Here is an 18,572-nt window from a genome sequence, read left to right as displayed (position 1 = left end):
TTATATTCAGTATGACATAGTGGATGATGAAAATAGTAAATGTTACTGTTCAATAGTATCTAGATTAAATCCTCTTTTAGTCTTTTTCATTGCCTTTTCTTATGATATAATACTTCTTGGCAGGTGCTACAAGTGAAATGTTGCCATGTAGTCAGAGGACTAGTTGTAATTATTGGTGGTGGATACACATAGGCAGTAGGCAAGTTTCTCCTTTGACTTGTTACTCTCTCTGCCTTTCTCTGCAGGCGCTTGAGGCTTGTTGTGGACTTATAAGAAGCAGCCCTTATATATCTCCTGTACATCTGGAAGGCCTGCTAATTGGTTTATCCTGTCATTGTCTACATTTAGCTTAGAGAAGATGATATTATATTTATTTTGAAGTCTTCTGCATGGTTGTGCTAGAAAGCATATAGGGTAGGATAATGGAAAGTCAGAAGACTTAGGTTCTGGTTGCCACACTACCACTAATTGGCTGTGTGAACTAGGATAGGGGCCTTAGATTTGCTGAGACTGAGTTCTCACTTGTAAAATAAGGGTTTTGGTCTAGATAATCTCTTAAATTCCCTTCCACTACTATCATTTTGTTACCCTATAATATAAGTGCTAGTAAGCTCAGCAGCATTCCCCTTATGATCCAACCCATTTTTTGTCTTCCTTCCCACTCTGTAGTTAAATTAATTAATATTTTTAACCTGAATATCTAGAAAATATTCATAATATATGTTAAATGAATTATTCTGTAATATTGAATAATTTTTTTGAACATAACAGTGTACTAAAATTTTTACTTACAAGAAAAAATTTGCCAGCTTTGCTCAATTTCTCAGTGTCATTAAAAAAAGGTTTAACAGAAAATTACTTAAATATCTCATCAGTAACCAAAATTCTAGGTGGCCCAGAATTAGTCTTCACAGGTAACCATTTTCATCCACCATCTTTACCTGTCTCCTGACAGAGGCATCAAGCATAGTAAGTCCACCCGTGTCTGGAAAGTGCTTAGGCTGCCAGGAAAACTCCATTGCTGGGTAGACTCTTCTCACTGTCCCTGAGGACCACACATTTCATAATATGCCTATATTAAAATTTTTTCTTGATATCTTTTGTTTTTATATCACCTTCATTTTCTTTTTTAATTTGGTTCTTTTATTTTGAACTTAATGAAGACCAAAAAAATGAACATTTACATATACAAAATAGAACACAAAAAGAGGATTACATATGAAATGGTGAAACTTGATCTTTTAAAAGTTTTTAATAATTTCAACACGTTTCTTTCACAGTTGTCCTGCTTGCTTGTGCTTCATTCTGAACCTCCTTTTCTATATGTTTTTTAAAATGTTGCCTTCCCCTCACCCCCATCATCCTTAATTAAAAACAGAAAGAAAAAATCCTTGTAACAAATAAGCATAGTCAAGCAAAATATGCTAATTCTATGGCCATGTCTAAAAGTATGTCTTCCTCCACAACTGGAATTCATCTCTGTCAAGAGGTGGGTAACGTGCTTTCTCATGGTCCTCTGGAGAGATAGTTGATCATTGATTTGATCAGAATTCTTAAGTTTTTCAAAATTGTTTTTCTTATGTCATTGTGTATATAAATACAATATATTCTGCTTAATTCACTCTGCATCAGTTCATACTTCCCTAGGATTCTTTGAAATTGTCTCTTGTCGTTTCTTACAATGCAAATAATATTTCGTTACTTTCATTTGCCACTATTTGACCAGCCATTCCTCAATTCATGGGTATCCTCTTAATTTAATGTCTTTTTTTCTTTCCTTCTTTTTTCCTTATATTTTCATTCTTTCCTCTAATCTCCCCCCCCCCACCCCCGCCATGGTTCTTAGGGTGCAGTGGCAAAGATAAAAATGCATCTTCTTTAATGTATTTCTACTGATAATATCTCCATTTTTGATTATCTCCTTTCTAACATATTCCTTTTACTCTCCCTTTTCTTTCCTCTCTTAAAATGCTCAGAACAGAATTTTTCTTATTTAACTCCCTCAATACACTTTGAAGACATTAAGATTCTGAAGGGGAACTTGTTTCTTCTCTCCCTGTTAAAATGTTAGTACTTCATCGTCATATAGTGCCTTCCAGTTAATGAAATAGATTTTTCTTCCTAGGTTTTACTGGATTCTTGTGCTCGCATTTCAGAGTTCCGACTCACCTCTGATCTTTTAATCAGGAATTAAAAGACCTTTAAAGTTCCATTGAAGGTCCATTTTTTTCTTCCATAGGATTATATTCAGCTTTGCAGAGTCATCAATTCTTTTGCTTTTCGTAATATTGTATTTGAAAATCTCTTCTTGTGATCCTGATTGGGATTTACTGGTATTTGAGTTCTTTTTAGCCATTGCACTATTTTTTTCTTTGACTTAGAAGCTCTGGATTTTGGCTATGGCATTTACTATGACATTTAGCCATGACATTCACATTTTCTTTTGAGATTTCCTTCAGGAAATGAATGACAGATGCTTTCTACATTCACCTTGTCCTTTGGTAATAGATTTGAGCAATTTTCATTTATTATTTATTGAAATAAAATCTCCAGGCTTGTAAAGAAATTATGTTTTTTAGGGAGACCTCTGATCTTTAAATATTTTCTGAGTAGTTGCAGATAGCAGATAACTTACATTTTCTTCTATTTTTTCAGTCTTGTGATTTTATCCTATATTTCTTGTTCCTTATCAGTCAAGCAGAAATCAGTATCTTTGATTTCTGTTTGGCCTTTTCTAATTTTCAGGGAGTCCTTTACTTGGATAATATTTGCTAGTTTTGTTTTAAGCTATTTATTCCACTTCTTATGTTTACTTATCTCTCCAACTTTAGTGCCTCAACTAGAACTTTATGTCTGGGCCAGTCTTTGCTTTTGTGTGAGTAGTTGGTCTTGATCTCACTTACTCATATAATTCCTGAGCTGCCTTCACCTCCGGAAGGTTTTGGCCCTCCAGATTGTGTGGTTCAGAATTCTAAATCTAGAGTCTCAGGACACAGGGCTAAAGACTTCAGAATTTGATGGCCTACCTATGGTATCTAGGTATAAGCTCTGCCACTCGTGCAGGCATACCTCCCTGGTAGCTGCCTTTCTGGGTTGTTTCCAAGGTCCATTCTAAGGCTTTCTCCAGGGAGTCCTTTTGCTCTCTCAGACCTTGTCTTATCTTTTTGTCTGATACAGAGCCTTGCAGGCTGCAAGTTTTTTCAAACTGTCTTTGGTGGCCCTGGATGGCTACCAGCTTATTCATCTGAGCACAGGTACTTGCTTTTCTGGAAGACCCTTATTCCTATTGCCCATAGACTTTAACTGACTTTCTATGCCATTCTGAGATGGAAGAAGTAATTTACTGTAGTTACTACTTGGATCATTCTTCTATTGATTTGTTTTTGATCTGGCAATAGTTTGAGGTTTTTGTTGGAGTAAGGGTATGGGAACTAGGCTGTCTGCCTCTGTTTAGGCAGCTATCTTGAGAAGTCCCTTCATTTTCAAATATATCTCTTTCCCCTTCATCTCCCCAGTGAGAGCCACTCCTAACATGGAATAAAAACATAGCAGAAAGAAAGAAAGCAATTCATCAGCTGAGTCTGAAAGTATATATTATATCCAACTGTAGATCTAATGATTAAATGATCCTTATTGTACTAGTAATGTAAAGAAGCATAATTAATACAATGGTGCATTAATTTAGTATATGTTTAACTAGCTATGGAATGGATAAGACTTGAAGTTGAGTAATATAAATCAGTGAATAAAACCAAAATCATATTACATTTGGCTATATTGGCTTTATAGTTAAAATAGAGAGAGAGACACAGAAATATTCATTAACATTTCTCCCCTCACGAGGCCCACATACCTCTCCTGGTACTTTATTGTTGGTGACCCACCACAGAAAAAGAAGAATTCCTTCCCTGTGGATAATTGCTAAAATGGATGAAGATAGTTATTTTGTAGTTATTTTTCCCTTTCTAATAATTATCCCTGAAAATGTGTTCTAATTTTGTACTCTAGTAAAGGAGTTAGACACAAGCTTTCATTATAAAGTTTGAATTAAGATCTATACCAGTACAATGTAATAGAAAATCTGATGTCCTTTTGCCTCAATGCATATGTTGATAAATTTCAGAGTCACTGCTAATTCGATTGAAGCAAAACTCCCAGATAATTCTAAAGATGCATGGAAGAAGCGGGGGTGCGTTGACTATGTTGTACTTCTTGACTGGTTTAGTTCTGCCAAAGATTTACAGCTTGGAACAACTCTGCAGAGTCTGAAAGATGCACTTTTTAAGGTTAGCAAGGTTCCTTGTTTATTTCCACCCTATAAGGTTAAAAAACAATAATTTCCACTAATACCTTGAAGAGCAAAAAGATATGGTGCTTTGGGGTTGGAGTTTTTTCTTCTCTTCCTGCAAATTTAAACATTTATTATTTATTTATTAAGCCCTAGCAAAGCAATGTGCTCTGTTCAAAGCAGCCATAGGTATCCAAATAAATCAGTGTCTCAGAAGTTTAAATTGTTGGAAGAAAATATTTTGACATTTTCTGTTTCAAGAATTAGACCTTTTTCTAATGGTTTTATTAACAATAAGTCATTTTTTAAATTGCTTAGAAAAATTTCACCTTGGTTTAAGAAATTGTGACTTAAAACCCTGAATATCAGTGTAACATAAAATTCAGGGATTCTGCCAGCAAACAGCAATAAAACAAGGAATATTTGATTGATAATTGAAGTTGTATTTGCTATTAAGTTACTGTCCTCTATGCCTATTAAATGACTTCTTTCTTCTCTTTGTATCCTATCTCATGTCCCTTATGATCTCTTCCTCTTCCCCTCCTCCTTATACCCAGGACCCTAGATTCTATTAGAACTTGCCCCAGTCCCATGCCTTCCTGTGGCTTACTTCTTCCAGGCTTCCTTTTACACTCCCTACTAGATGTTTAGGTGGTAGCTCCTGAAGTATAACCTAGTTTTCTTAATATTACTCCTTCTTCTGTCTTTCCCCCTTCCCCCAAATCTCCAGATCTCCTCAGCTGAGGCAGCATGAGAACAGGAATGAAGGTGGCCAGAAAGTAGAAGCAGGACAGGAAGTAGTAGGATGTATGGTCTCAAACTTCTCCTACTTAGGAATAGAATCTTCCCTATTATTAAGTATTTTGCAATAATTTTTTTTATCATTAGTTAACAGTTGTCATTGCTAGTTCTAAACAGAGGCTTCTCCAAAGGTGCTTTTTGAAGGGTACATAGATGTTTTCAACAGATACTAGAGAGAAGGATTGATATTTTCCTTTGAAACTTCACATAGTTAAATCAAGCCAAAGGATCATAGGATTATAGATTTAGAGCTGGAAGGGACCATAGGAGATCATCTAGTTCAGCCTCTCATTTAAAAAAATTTTATTTTTTCCAAAAATATTTTATTGATATCTGGTTTTTATATTAGCTACATTTATTTCCCACTGTATCTCCCTCTTAATCCCTTCTAAGATAGCTAATCTTAGAGTAAAGAACAAACAATGAGGAATAATGGGAAAATGTTGTGCAAAATTAACCAGTATTTTAAAAGTGTGATATAATATGTTGTATAGAACACATGTAGTTACTTATTCTTGCAAGGCATCTAGGTATGGCAAGAGATATAATATTTCTTCCTTGAGGCCAAGTTTGGTTATTTTAATTTTATATCATTCAGTTTTGATTCCATCTCTCTTATTTAACAAATGAGTAAGTGAGGCCAGAGAGCTTAAGCACAAGGTCATCTGAATCAAGTTTTTCAGTAAGTAGAGTCTTCGTTGGGAAAGCTAGGTGACGTAGTAAATAGAGCACCAGGTCTGGAGTCAAGAAGACTCATCTTCCTGGGTTCAAATGGGGTCTCAGAAACTTACTAGCTGTGTGACCTGAGCATGTCACTTAGTCCTATTTGCCTCAGTTTCCTCATCTGTAAAATGAGCTGAAGAAGGGAAATGGCAAACTACTCTGGTATGTTTGCCAAGAAAACTCCAACTGGGGTCGCAAAGAGTTGGACTCGACTAAAACGACTCAACAACAACAATAAAAACCTCCATCAATACCTTTGTGTTTAAGTGGAAGTTAGCTATACAGAATACCTTAATATAAGATACCTTCTCCATTCTAAGGGAGGTAATTTGCAGAAGCACTCTTTGTTCCTATCATGGAATGCTTTAAATAGCTGTCTAGTTTTCATTTTTTTCAAAATTCTTTGAATTCTTTTTATAGTAGACAGGTACTACTAATTGTTCTGAATATGGACTGGATGCCTAAAATGTGATCTTTTTAAAAGGAGATGCCTCTATATATATATATATATACACACACACACACACACACACACACACACACTAAAAATACACAAACTTACCGTATATTTAAGTCATTTACTGTGACATATATTTTTTAAATTCTTATTTTCTTTATCACTTTATTTATTGTTCTTGGGTTGCATACCAACTAGATTTAGGGAACAAGAATTATGTCTTTTCTGTAATTCCCCCTAACTTCTGCTTTTCTCCAGCTAAAAAGTCTGCTGAGTTCTCTTTTGTACCAAAAGCTTGTGCCTTGGGCTGTTTCCAGGAATCCAGAGCAGAGGTTTCCACAGAAGCCAGTTGAGATACTTATGTGGCAGGACACAGGATGAATCCTCAAAAATGAGTCCTGAATTTAGGCTTCTGGAAGATTTCCCATATATATTTTTCCCTTATATTATAAACTGTACAGGGTGATTAAAGCATGAACTCATATTCTAATAATGCCTTTGCCTAAAGAGCTCAGAACATTCTTAATTTCTTTATATAGTTCTTTATATAGTTCACTACATCTTAGTCATGGAGCAACAGAAATTATCCAGTGTGTCCTGTTGTGGGACATGGCATTTTATCTATGCATTGTGGCTTCAATACTTATTATTTTGCAGATACTGGATATGGTTAGGTATTTGTGTGTTTTGGTTTAGCAGAGTACTTTTGTAAGAGTAACTTTAGTAAGAGCCAAAGGACTCACTATGGGAAAGAGTTGCTTCTTGTGGATTAGCAATTCTAAAAAGTAATATAAAGATCACCATCTAGAGATTACTCTTTACTTTGTGTAGGTTTTCTTTATTTTGTCCTTTGCAGACCTATAGTCTCTCAACCTAAGAGAATTAAGAGAAACTTCGGTAGTTCTTGTTTGGGCCAAGATCTGCCCTGATTTCTAAAACAGGCATTTAGGACTATCTTGGTTTCTCTAAGCCAGTAATTCATCTTCCGTATTCATTGAAATTTTTGTTGAAAGTAAAGACAGGTTTGTTTTCTGTAGATAGAGTTTTAAATGTAAATGTTGTCACTGGTTATTGACAAGGCAGAGTTTAATCAGTGCTTCAGAATTTTGCTTTAAAGCCAGCAATCTCTGTAACTTTTCCTAAGTTATTTAGGTTTGTTTTGACTTAATGCCACATTTTCAATTTATTACTTATTATACTTGAAAAACATGAGTTTCAAATAAAGAAGTGTGGTTTAAAAATTCAGCTTTATAGAATATTTTAAGATTTCATAAAATTGCTTCTATTTTTAAAATGATATGTTTATTTTGTTTTGTAGTGGGAAAGTAAAACTCTCCTAAAGAATGAACCTTTAGTTTTAGAAGGAGGTTATGAAAACTGGCTTCTTTGCTATCCCCAATTTACAACAAATGCTAAGGTAACTCCACCTGCTCGCGGCAAGACTGAAGAGGTGTCTATCTCATGTATGTACCTTCTTTAAAACTGCATATGTTAAAATATTTTTAAAATCAGTTGTTTACATTTGAACAGTGCAAGACTGAATTTTTTATTGCATTTTCATTTGTCATTTTAAATTAAATTTTATTTTTTTAATTAACAGTAATCTTTTTCCCATATCCACCCCTTTGAAAAAAAGAAAAGCAAAATTTATGTAACAAATAATGCACAGTCAAGCAAAACAGATCATTGGCTATGTCCAAAAAACTACGTGTCTCTTTCCGCACCTTGAGTCCATCACCCCTCTGTAAAGAGGTGTAGATAGTGTGCTTCATCATTGGCCCTCTGGAATCATGGGTCGTCATTGTTGATCAGAGTTCTTACGGCTTTCAAATTTGTTTGTTTTTACAGTGTGATTATTGAACCATGTCCAAAAAATATGTGTCCCATATTAGTCCATCCCCTCTCTGTCAGGAGGTGGCTGGTATTTCTTTATTTTTAGCTCTCTGAAAGGAATTGTAATTGATCATTGCATTGATCAGAGTTCTTAAGTCTTTCCAAATTGTTTGTTTTTACAGTATTGATGTTACAATATAAAATGGTTTCCTGATTCTATTCATTTTGCTCCATATCAATTCATAGAAATTTTCCTAGGTTCCTCTGAAACTGTCTCTGGTCATTTTTAAAATATATCTTTTCAGTTAATAAAAATGTATTTTCTACTTTTCTCTCATCCCCTGCCCCTAATTGAGAAAGAAAGTTAAAGCCCTAGTAAAAATTATGAATAGTTAAGCCAAACATTCCTTAATTGGCTGTGTCTAAAACATATATGTCTGTACCCCGAGTCCATTACCTGTCTGTCAGGAGACAGAAAATATGTTTCATCAGGAGTCTGGATTCATGACAAATCATTTCATTGATAGAGTTCTTCACAGTGTTGTTGCTATTGTATAAATTATTCTTCTGGTTTTGCTCACTAAACTCCATCAGCATACAAGTCTCATATTCCCTGAAATTGTCCCTTCATCATTACGAGCCGTACAGTAGAATTCCATTATATTCATATACCATAACTTGTTTAGCTATTCTTTCAATTTATAGGCACCCTCTTAGTTTCTGGTTTTTAACGCCATAAAAAGAGCTGTTATAAATGTTTCTGTTACAGAGAACCTTTTTCTCTTCCATTGATATCTTTGGCACATATGTATCATGTAGTCATGGTATCCCTTGGTCAAAGGATATGCATATTGAGGCATATTTCCAAATTGCTTTCCAAAAATGGTTAGACCAATTCACAGCTCCACCAACAGTGCATCAGTATGTCCATTTTCCTGCATCCCCTCCAACATATGTAGTATGCGTAATTTTTCTTTCTTTCTTTTTTTTTTTGGTTAATGCCGGTTTGGTACAATGTAGAAGATCAGGGTTGATTAATTTTCATTTCTCTAATTATTAGTGATTTGCAGCATCTTTTCACGTGACTATAAAAAACTTGGTTTTTTTCCCTTTTCAACTACCTGTTTATATTCTTTGACCCCTTCCTCCCCACTTTTTTCCCCCTCTGATTCCATTGAGTTTCATAACCTCCAAATGAGTTGTTGGTTTGATTAGTATGACTTTGAATAAACAAACTTATTTAGCTAGGGTTGTCATCTTAATTATATTGACTCAGACTACTCATGAGCATTTAATATTTTTCCAATTTTTTAGGTCTGTGTTTCTATAAATGTTTTGTAATTGTATTCATATAGTCTCTGTGTGTGTCTTAGTAGGTAGTCTCTGAAGTATTTTACACTTTTTATAATTTTAAAATTGAATTTCTCTTTCCCTTCTTGGTATGCTTTATTGGGATTAGACAGAAATGATATGATTTATATGGGTTTTAGTTTTATAAACTGCAACTTCGATGAGGTTATTGTTTCATTTAATTTTTGGGAAATTCTCTAGAGTTTTCTGTATCATTTGCAGTTATCTTGTTTTTTCTTTGCATATAATTATTCCCTTGATTTTTTTTCTGTGCCTTTCGCTATAGCTAGCATTGCTAGCAAAATATCTTCGTAGTAGTGGTGACAGTGAACATCCTGTATTCCCACCCCCTGCCACCCGTTCTTGGAATGGTTTCTAGTTTAACCTCGTTACATCAATGTTGGCTCTTAGTTTTATATTGAGCATAGTATTTACATGAGGTATATATTTGCTATTGCTTATGTCGTCTTTGGTAGATACAAAAAAGTTTCTTTTTTAAAAATTAAATTCAGACTTTATTTTTGTGATTTCTAGTGGATTTTACATATCCTTCACTAGAAGAGCCAGTCCCTGCTCACCCTGCAGCCCAGATGCAACCTTCTTCTGTGACTGTTAATGAAAATGCAGAATTGGGAAATAATCAAGACAAGATGGGATCACTTAGTATATTAACTCCAGTTGGACCAATTGCTACTGCTTCTAAATCTGATGGTTCATCTGTACCTAATCCAACATGTATTCTGAAAAATGTTCCTCAGGTATGTTGTTAATAATCTAATTAATACTGTAACTGTCTCATTAGATGATTATTAGGAATCCTTTCCTCCTAGACAAAGTAAAATTGCTAAAGCAATATGTATATAGAGATGTAGATATCTTTAGTTTTATATTTAAATTTAGATGAAATTCTTAAAACTCAAGTCCCTTTACTACAAATGCTATTTCTTTTATTATTTTAGTTTTTAAATTTATTTTAAACTTAAATAAAAAATAAGAAAAGAGAAAACATTGCCATGTACATAGCAGAACATAAGAGGGGTTTTAATATAAAGCAATAAATCTCCATTCAAGAAAAACTATATAATGAATACTACACATTATTTTCAAAGCTGTCCCATCTTTTCTTTGCTTTTTTTTGTCCTCTGCTGTGCACTTTTTGCGTTATTTTTTTTCCTCCTTTCTCCACTCCCCCGTTCCGCCCCAAGGATACAATTAAACACAGATGTATGTGTGTTTATATTTATACTTATATTTATATATTCATATACGTATGTACATACATACATATATAGATATCCATAAACATATATATATACATATATATATATATATATATATATACACACACACACACACACACACACAAGACCATATTATGCTGATTTCCACTTTATTTTTTTCTGAAGGTGGATACCATCTTCCTTCATAAGTCCAGGTCTTTCCATATTTTTCTGAATCCATCAGCTCATCATTTCCTATACCACAACAATATTCTGAGCCAGCCACATTCTATGTGAGAGATTGTCTATGACAGTTTTTTCCCCAGTTTTCTGCATTCCCTTATTCTTGGCTACATAGGTTTTATTTACACAGGAAAATTTTAATTTAAAATAATCAAAATTATCCATTTTACTCTTTAACACTACTCTCACCTCACAATATAGTTTAAGGTCTGATACCAAATCTAATTCCTTCACATCTTTTTCCCTGGTTTCCTTGAAGTTCCTGATATTCTGCTCTTCCAGGTGAATGCTGCTATTGTTTTTCTGACTCAGTAAGATAATTTTTTAGTAATTTAATTGGGATGATGTTACATAAATATTGGTAAAATTATCAGTTTTTTTATTATATTTTACCTACTCATACACAATGAATATTACTTCAGTTATTTAGATCTAACTTTGCCTAAATGATGTTTTGTGTTTATATTCATATAATTCCTATGTCTGTTTTGGCAGGTATACTCTCATTTTTTAATACTGTCTAATTATTTTATATCGTCTAAAACTATTGATTAATATGCCTAACACATAATATAGTTTCCCTATTTTTCTCTTTTGATTAAATCTGATTTCACCTTTAAATTTGTCTGAGATTATGATTACTGTCCCTGCTCTTTTACATAATAAATTCTACCCCTGACCTTTATTTTATATTTCTGTATATCTCAAATTTTCATAGCATTTCTTGAAAGCAGCATAGCTTGTTGAATTCAAATTTTTAATCTGCTATCAGTTTCCATTTTATAGATAAATTCATCCCATTCATATTCTAAACTATAATTACTTGTATATTTTCCTGCTTCCTGTTTTCCTCACTATCCTTCTCACCTTATTCCTATCCCTCCTTGCTATTCTACTTTACTTCTACTCAATACCTTGCCCTCCTATTCCTTAACCTATCCCCCCCTCTTATCCTCTCCCTCTTCCATCTCCCCTTACCTTCTTATTTCTTTCTGAATTTAGAGTTTTTATACCCATCTAGATACAGATATAGATATAGATATATGTATTGTTCCCTTTTTAAACCATTCCTGAAGAGAGTAGGGTTCCAGAACTGCCTGCCTTCCTCCCCATCTAATTTCTCTGTATCAGGTCTTCTTCTTGTACCTCATTTGTATGAAATAATTACTCTTTTTGCCTTTTCTTGCATTGTTTTGCTTTGTAGAATCACATCATACTCAGCTCTACCTCCTTTCTTTTGAATTACCCAATTACTAATGACTGAGAAATACAGTTTAGTTTACATTTCCACATATGAAAAGTAAACAGTTCTTATTGAGTCCCTTGTAATTTGTCTTTAATGTTTACCTTATATTTCTCTTGAATCTTGTATGTCAAATTTTCTGTTATGTTCTGGTCTTTTTGCAATAAAATCCTGAAAGTCTGTCAATTCATTGAATATCCATTTTTTTTCTTTCAGGATTATACTTTGCTGGGTATGATGTTTTTGTTCATAATCTCAGTTCTTTTGCTCTTTGATATATAGTGTTCCAAGACCTGCAATCTTTTATTGTAACCACTGCTAAGTCTTGTGTAATTCTAATTGTGGCTCCACCATATTTGAGCTGGGTTTTTTTGTTGCTCATAATATTTTCTCCTCCATCTGGGGGTTTTGGAATTTGGCTGTGATATTCCTGTAGGTTTTCCTCTAAGGATCCCTTACAGGTGATGATCAATGGATTTTTTTCCTAGTTCTGCTTTCCGCTCTAGTTCTCTAACACTTCAGGACAATTTTCTTTAGTTATTTCTTATATTATTGTATCAAGATTCTTTTTGGGGAGCAGCTAGGTGGTGCAATGAGTAGAGCACCAGCCATGGAGTCAGGAGGACCAGAGTTCAAATCCGTCCTTGAGACACTTGACACTCTTACTTGTGGTGTGACCTTGGGCAAGTCGCTTACACCCCAGTTGACCTGCCTTCCCCCCCTCCAAAAAAAAAAAAGAGATTCTTTTTTTGATTTTAGCTTTCAGGTAGTCCAGTTATTCTTACTTTTTCTGTTCTTGATCTGTTCCCCAGATCAGTTGTTTTTCTTATAAGATGTTTCACTTTCTTTTCTATTTTTTCATTCTTTATATTTTGTTTTATTATTTCTTGGTCTCTTACAACTTTGCTGGCTTCCCCTTGCCCAATTCTAATTTTCAACGAGTTGTGTTCTTCCTTAAGATTTTAAATCTCCTTTTCCAGTTGGTTGGTTTCTTTTCATAATCTTGTTTTTCTTGGATTGTTCTTATTATTTTTTCTTTGTTTTTTACATTTTTCCTCAGCCTCTCTTATTTGATTTTTGAAGTCTTTTTTGAGTTCTTCTATGAATTCTTTGTTGGGCAGGTGACTATTTGACATTACTCTTCGGGGGTAGGAGAAGCTTTTTTTTTGCTTCGGTATCTTCCTCTGAAGATGAACCCCAGTTATCTCTTTTCCCATAGTTACTGTCTATGATTGAGTTCTTTCTCCTTTGCATGCTCATTAAAAAAAAAATGGCTGGTTGTTATTATAATCACCTCTAATCCTGTGTGGGGGTTGGTGCCTCTGGCCTCAAGTCCTTCTTGCTGTTATTTTTTGAGCTTTGTCGTGTTCCCCCCTACGCACTCCTCTCTCCCTCCAAACCGCAGCTAGGGCCCCCTGCACACTATTCTGGAAATGCTCTTGCTCTCTGAGAACCGTTCAGTGACTATGACCTTCACTTCTCCCCTCTGGCCTCGAATTGAGACCAAGATCTCAGCTTTCCTGTAAGTGTCCACAGCCAGCAGTGTCGTTGCTTCTCCGCTTCGGTACTCACTGGGTATGTGCTGGTTTCTTCTCACCCAAGACTGTGTCTCTGCAACACAACTGGGCCTGACATCCTTAGTCAGCAGAAGCTCCCTCAATCTTCCCCTGCACAGATGCCCAACTCCCCACATTGCTGGGGAGGTGAAAATTCCTGTGGCTGAGGTCGCGGCTGCCTCCTATCCCAGCTGCTTCCAGTGCTCAACCAGCTTGCTGTTTCAGCAGAGCTAGCCTGGAGGTGTTTATACTTCACTCAGGCCAAATCTCCATCCAGGGATCATCCTTCAGATCTTCTCTGCTTGTCCTAGGAGAACCACTGTTCTGCCTTAACTCTTGTTTATTTTTGCTGCTCTGTGTTCACCCTGAGGTACTGTTTTGTTTTGTTTGTGGAGGAAACCTGGAGAGCTTGGAATTTTCTGACCTACTCTGCCATCTTCCCAGAATCCTCTCGATTTAAGGACTCTACAAATGCTATTTCAATAAAAGTCTAACAAAGCCGTTAGACTAAGCTTCAGCTGTTGGTTCACTTAATAACAACAACAGTGATGCTGATGCTTGTTTAGCACTTTAAAGACTGCAGCTCGTGATCCTCACAGCAGTACTCAGTCTGATGCTGGTAAAAAAAAGTATTGGATTTAGTGTTAGAGAACTTGTTTCAGATCCTGGCTTTGCCACTTATTGTAACCTATATGACCTTGTGCAAGTCACTAATATTCTCTGTTTCTAAGTTTCTTTGACTATAAAGTCAAGGAATTGGTTAGATGGCATCTCTATCCTGTGATTCTCATTTTTCAGATAAAGAAACCAGGACAGTTTCGTTTTGATAGAAATTGAGAAGATCTGTTTCTTTATTATTTAGAATCTTTTGTCTTTAATAAGACAGGCAAAAAATGGGCATGATGGGCATTTTTCAGAAATGAATTTCAAGTTCTAGAGATACTTGTTGTGTTCATTCAATCATATGGATTGAAAATTATCAATTTTTTAGCACCAAAATCCAAATTATTTTAACTCTGACCCTTTAGTGTGCCACCCTGTCTTGACTGAGGAATATATAAAGGAAGAGAACACCATGAACAAAATGCAGCTGTGGGGGGACAGACTGCTTGGTGAGGGGAGCTATTCCTCTGTTTCCTATAGTTTGCATCTTTTGTACTCTAGTGTAGTATTCGTGCACTAATTAAAAATTAATAAGAAAAATTAATACCATCTATTTATGTGTCTAAGTAATTTACATATAATTTACATATAATTACTGACTTGAATCCTTTGCTAAATAGCTCAATTCATTTTCAAAAAAAAAAAGGTTTTGCAGAATATTTAATGACTACATACTTTCCAGGTTCAAGCTTTTTATTTTGGTCAGAAGACAGCAGCTCTTATCCATATGTTGTGTTAAAGCGAAATGAGAGCCATCTCCTTAAACACGTCAGTGGTATATGAGGTTTCATTTAAGTTTTTTCTTTCTAACCTTTTACAAAATCACATGTCCTAGTGACACTTCCAGGTAATTGTCTCCTTGTGGAATTATCTTTATTATATGAAAACATATGGTTTCAAGAATGGAATTAAATTTCTTGAAATTTTGTTAGCATTACTGTGTATGTTATACTTTGTTTTTATTATTCCAGATTGATCGCAGTAAAAAGCCGCCAACTAAATTGCCCGATGATCATACGGTAAAACCTGAGACAATGAATCTTGATCATCAGCATCCACAAAATGGGAAAGTTGTTCCTGATCGTTCCACAAAGCCAGTATATGCCCCAGTGGTAGATGCTTTAACAGAGGAAGAAAAGGCTCGTATTCATGCAGAAACTACGCTTCTGATTGAGAAGAGCAAACGAGAGAAAGAGCTTCGAGAAAGGCGGCAAGAGGAACAGAAAGAGAAACTGAAGAGGGAAGAGCAGGAACAGAAAGCCAAAGAGAACTTAGAGGCTGAGGAGAGAGAGGAGGGAGCCAGGCCACCACAGGAGGATGAGGGAAGTGACAAGAAGGAGGTAAAGGAAGTGGGAGAAGCAAAAGGACCTACTAAAAGGGAGCGTGAAATGGCAGAGCCTGCAAAGCCCATGGAAGACCGAGAGAAAGGATGTCAAACACCAGAAATCCAGAAGAAACTGGTAGCAGATGTCTCCCACTCACCTGGGCTGACAGATCCAGGCCCCAGCAAGGTGAGTAAGCTAGAAAAGCTCAGCACAGACTACCAGCCAAGCAAAAGGCAGACGGTGGAATCATAGTCATCTCGCGAGCATTGAGCCCAGAGTCCAATTGGCTCCAGGCATTTTACTAGTTGTGTGACCCTGGACAGGCCACTTTACCTCAGTTATCCTGTTTCCTCATCTGTAAAAATGGGGATGATGATAACACCTGCCTCTCAGGGCCGTTGTAAAGATCAAATGAGATTTGCTATATAAATGGCAGCTGATGTTGATGCTATTATAGTTTCCAGAAGAGGATAGTGCTACTGACAATGGACAATGGATATAGATTTGTTCTGCTAGCTCTGTACTCTGTTGTCCAGTCACTTTTAAAACCACCTTTTTGGAACAGTCCTTTGAAATTAGGATTGCAGTGTGTGCCTTGTTAGCAATATACTTAACCATTTGAAATAAACAACTATAGTCTTCCTTTTTGATGTGTCTGTAAGAAAGCAGAAAATAGATTGTATGTCCTCACTTGTTAGAACAATGGAGGAATAGATACCTGCTATTATTTCACATGCTAAATTTAATATTCATGGTTTATATGTCCAGAAAGTCCATATCAGGGCATTTAGGTGCTTATTTTTGTTGTCTCAATTTCTGCTTCATCTGTTTTAAGTAATACCATCAGGAACTTCTTATAATTCAAGTGTCTGATATTTTTTTTCTTTACATACTGCCATATAATTAACAAAAGCCTGTGTATGTATACCTAAATAACATTTTAGGTCCAAAATATGCATTTACAAAATAGTAGATTTTATTAAATCAAATTGGTTTTATGTAAACCAAAATATTACTTCTTTATAGGGTGTGAATAACATTAACAAGGAGGCAAAAATAGCATCTTAACACAGTTGTCAACTTCTAAAGTCCCTAAAATAGTACTTTGGACATGTCACTGATAATTCACATACAGTAACGTTTCACTTGACTGCCAACTTAAGCCATCTCAAAAATAAATCATAACTAAACAGGTAACCGGAAAGACCTCTCTCCAGCCAAAATAAATATCAGACGATCCATATATTAAAACTTGCCAACCAGTCAGTAAGCACTTTTTTCAGAGCCTGCTATGCGCCAGGATCTGTTAAGTCCTGGGCATGCAAAGACCAAAACAAAAGAATCCTTGCCCTCAGAGAGCTTATATTCTCTCTGGATTGGGGAGGGGAGAATAGCAAGGATGCATTTAAATCAATATGAAGAAATTGGGGGGATGTCTTCAGGAATGGCCTCATATTTGAAGTGCCAGTTTTGCTAAGCTTTGAAAGGAGCAAGTGTGAGGAATAGCATGAAGATGTTGAATGTTTATATGGGTGAGAGTAAGTTAGTAGTCTGTTTGGGCCTTAGAGTACAGGAAGGGAGAATAAGACGTAATAATTCTCAGACAGATTGCAAAGGGCTTTCAGTGCCAAATAGGGGAGTTTGTATTCCTAGAAGTAGTAGAAGTTACTGATACTTTTTTAACAGAGGGTTAAAGGGGTAACATAGTCATACCTGTGCTTTTTGAACATCATTTTGTGTATGATGGATCGAAGCAAAGGGAGACTTACGGCGGAGAGACCAGTTAGAGTCTTTTATTTCCAATCGGAGGCTATTGCAATAGACCCGGGCAAAACATTACAAAGGCCTGAATAAAGGTGGTGGCTGTGTCAGTTAACAAGGATCTATTAAACACCACATACTATGCTAAATACTGGCGATACAAGAAAGGCCCCTAAAACACAAACCCTGCTCTCAAGAAGTTTGCAGTCTAATGGGAGTGAAGAGAAGGGGTTGGATGAGATATGTTGTAAAGGTAAAATTTGCCAAGACCTGGCAGTTGATCAGATTGGTAGGGTAGGGTGAGGCAGAATGAAAGGTTGAAGATGACTTGGAACCTGACTGGCAAGATGGTTGTGCCTTTAACAGACATAGGGATGTTAAGAAGAGTGGTAGGCTTGGTGGGGGAAAAGAATTCTGTTTTACAACATGTGGAATTTGAGTTACTTACTGCAATTCCTGTGGGAAATATCTAATAAGTAGTTAGTGATGTGGTCTGAGAGAAAAGAAAGAAACTAGGTAAGGCTGTTTTACACACACACACACACACACACACACACACACACACACGTTGGAGTCATCTGCACGGAGATAGCAATTGAACCCACCGGAGCTGGTGAAATCAATGAAAGAAAAGAGATATATAGAGAAAAAAGTATTCAAGCCAGAATCTTGAAGTACACACATATTTACACTAGGAAATTGCATGGTGATTCAGGAAAGGAGCCTGAGAGGGAGTATTCTGACAGGTGGAAGAAACAATAGAGAGCAAAGTTGTGAAAACCTCAAGAGGACAGAGATCCGGGAGGCAACAATGTTAGATGTTGCAGAAAGGTTTGAAGAAAATTAGGCTTGAGCAAAGGTCATTGAATTTGGCAATTAAGAGATCATTGGTAACTTTGGAGAGCAGTTTCAGGCGAATGATGAGGTTTGAAGCCGGTTTGCAGGAGGTTGACAATTAAATGAGAAGAAGAGTAACTTAGAGGCAATGAATATAGAAGCTTTTTCTAGTAGTTGGGCTGAGAAATAGGACAATAACTTGAGGATAAGTTAGGGTTATTAAAGAGTTTTTTTGTTTTGTTTTATAAGGATAGAGAGATCAGGGTGTGTAT

General features: G+C 35.7%; 1 protein-coding gene across 2 annotated transcripts in view; it reads left to right on the top strand.

The window, feature by feature from the left end:
* USP8 (ubiquitin specific peptidase 8) overlaps positions 1-18,572 on the top strand; it is an 80,073-nt gene that overhangs the window by 40,052 nt on the left and 21,449 nt on the right. For both annotated transcript variants that reach the window (XM_036735011.1, XM_036735010.1), the window contains exons 8-11: positions 4,124-4,286; positions 7,588-7,732; positions 9,987-10,210; positions 15,349-15,888. In XM_036735011.1, coding sequence (XP_036590906.1) covers positions 4,124-4,286; positions 7,588-7,732; positions 9,987-10,210; positions 15,349-15,888 — 1,072 coding nt within the window. The remainder of the gene's footprint in view (positions 1-4,123; positions 4,287-7,587; positions 7,733-9,986; positions 10,211-15,348; positions 15,889-18,572) is intronic.

This window comes from Trichosurus vulpecula, chromosome 8 (genome assembly GCF_011100635.1).
Source record: "Trichosurus vulpecula isolate mTriVul1 chromosome 8, mTriVul1.pri, whole genome shotgun sequence".
Lineage (NCBI taxonomy): Eukaryota > Metazoa > Chordata > Mammalia > Diprotodontia > Phalangeridae > Trichosurus > Trichosurus vulpecula.
The sequence above is the reverse complement of the archived record's forward strand: the minus strand, read 5'-3'. Positions and strand labels throughout refer to the sequence as shown.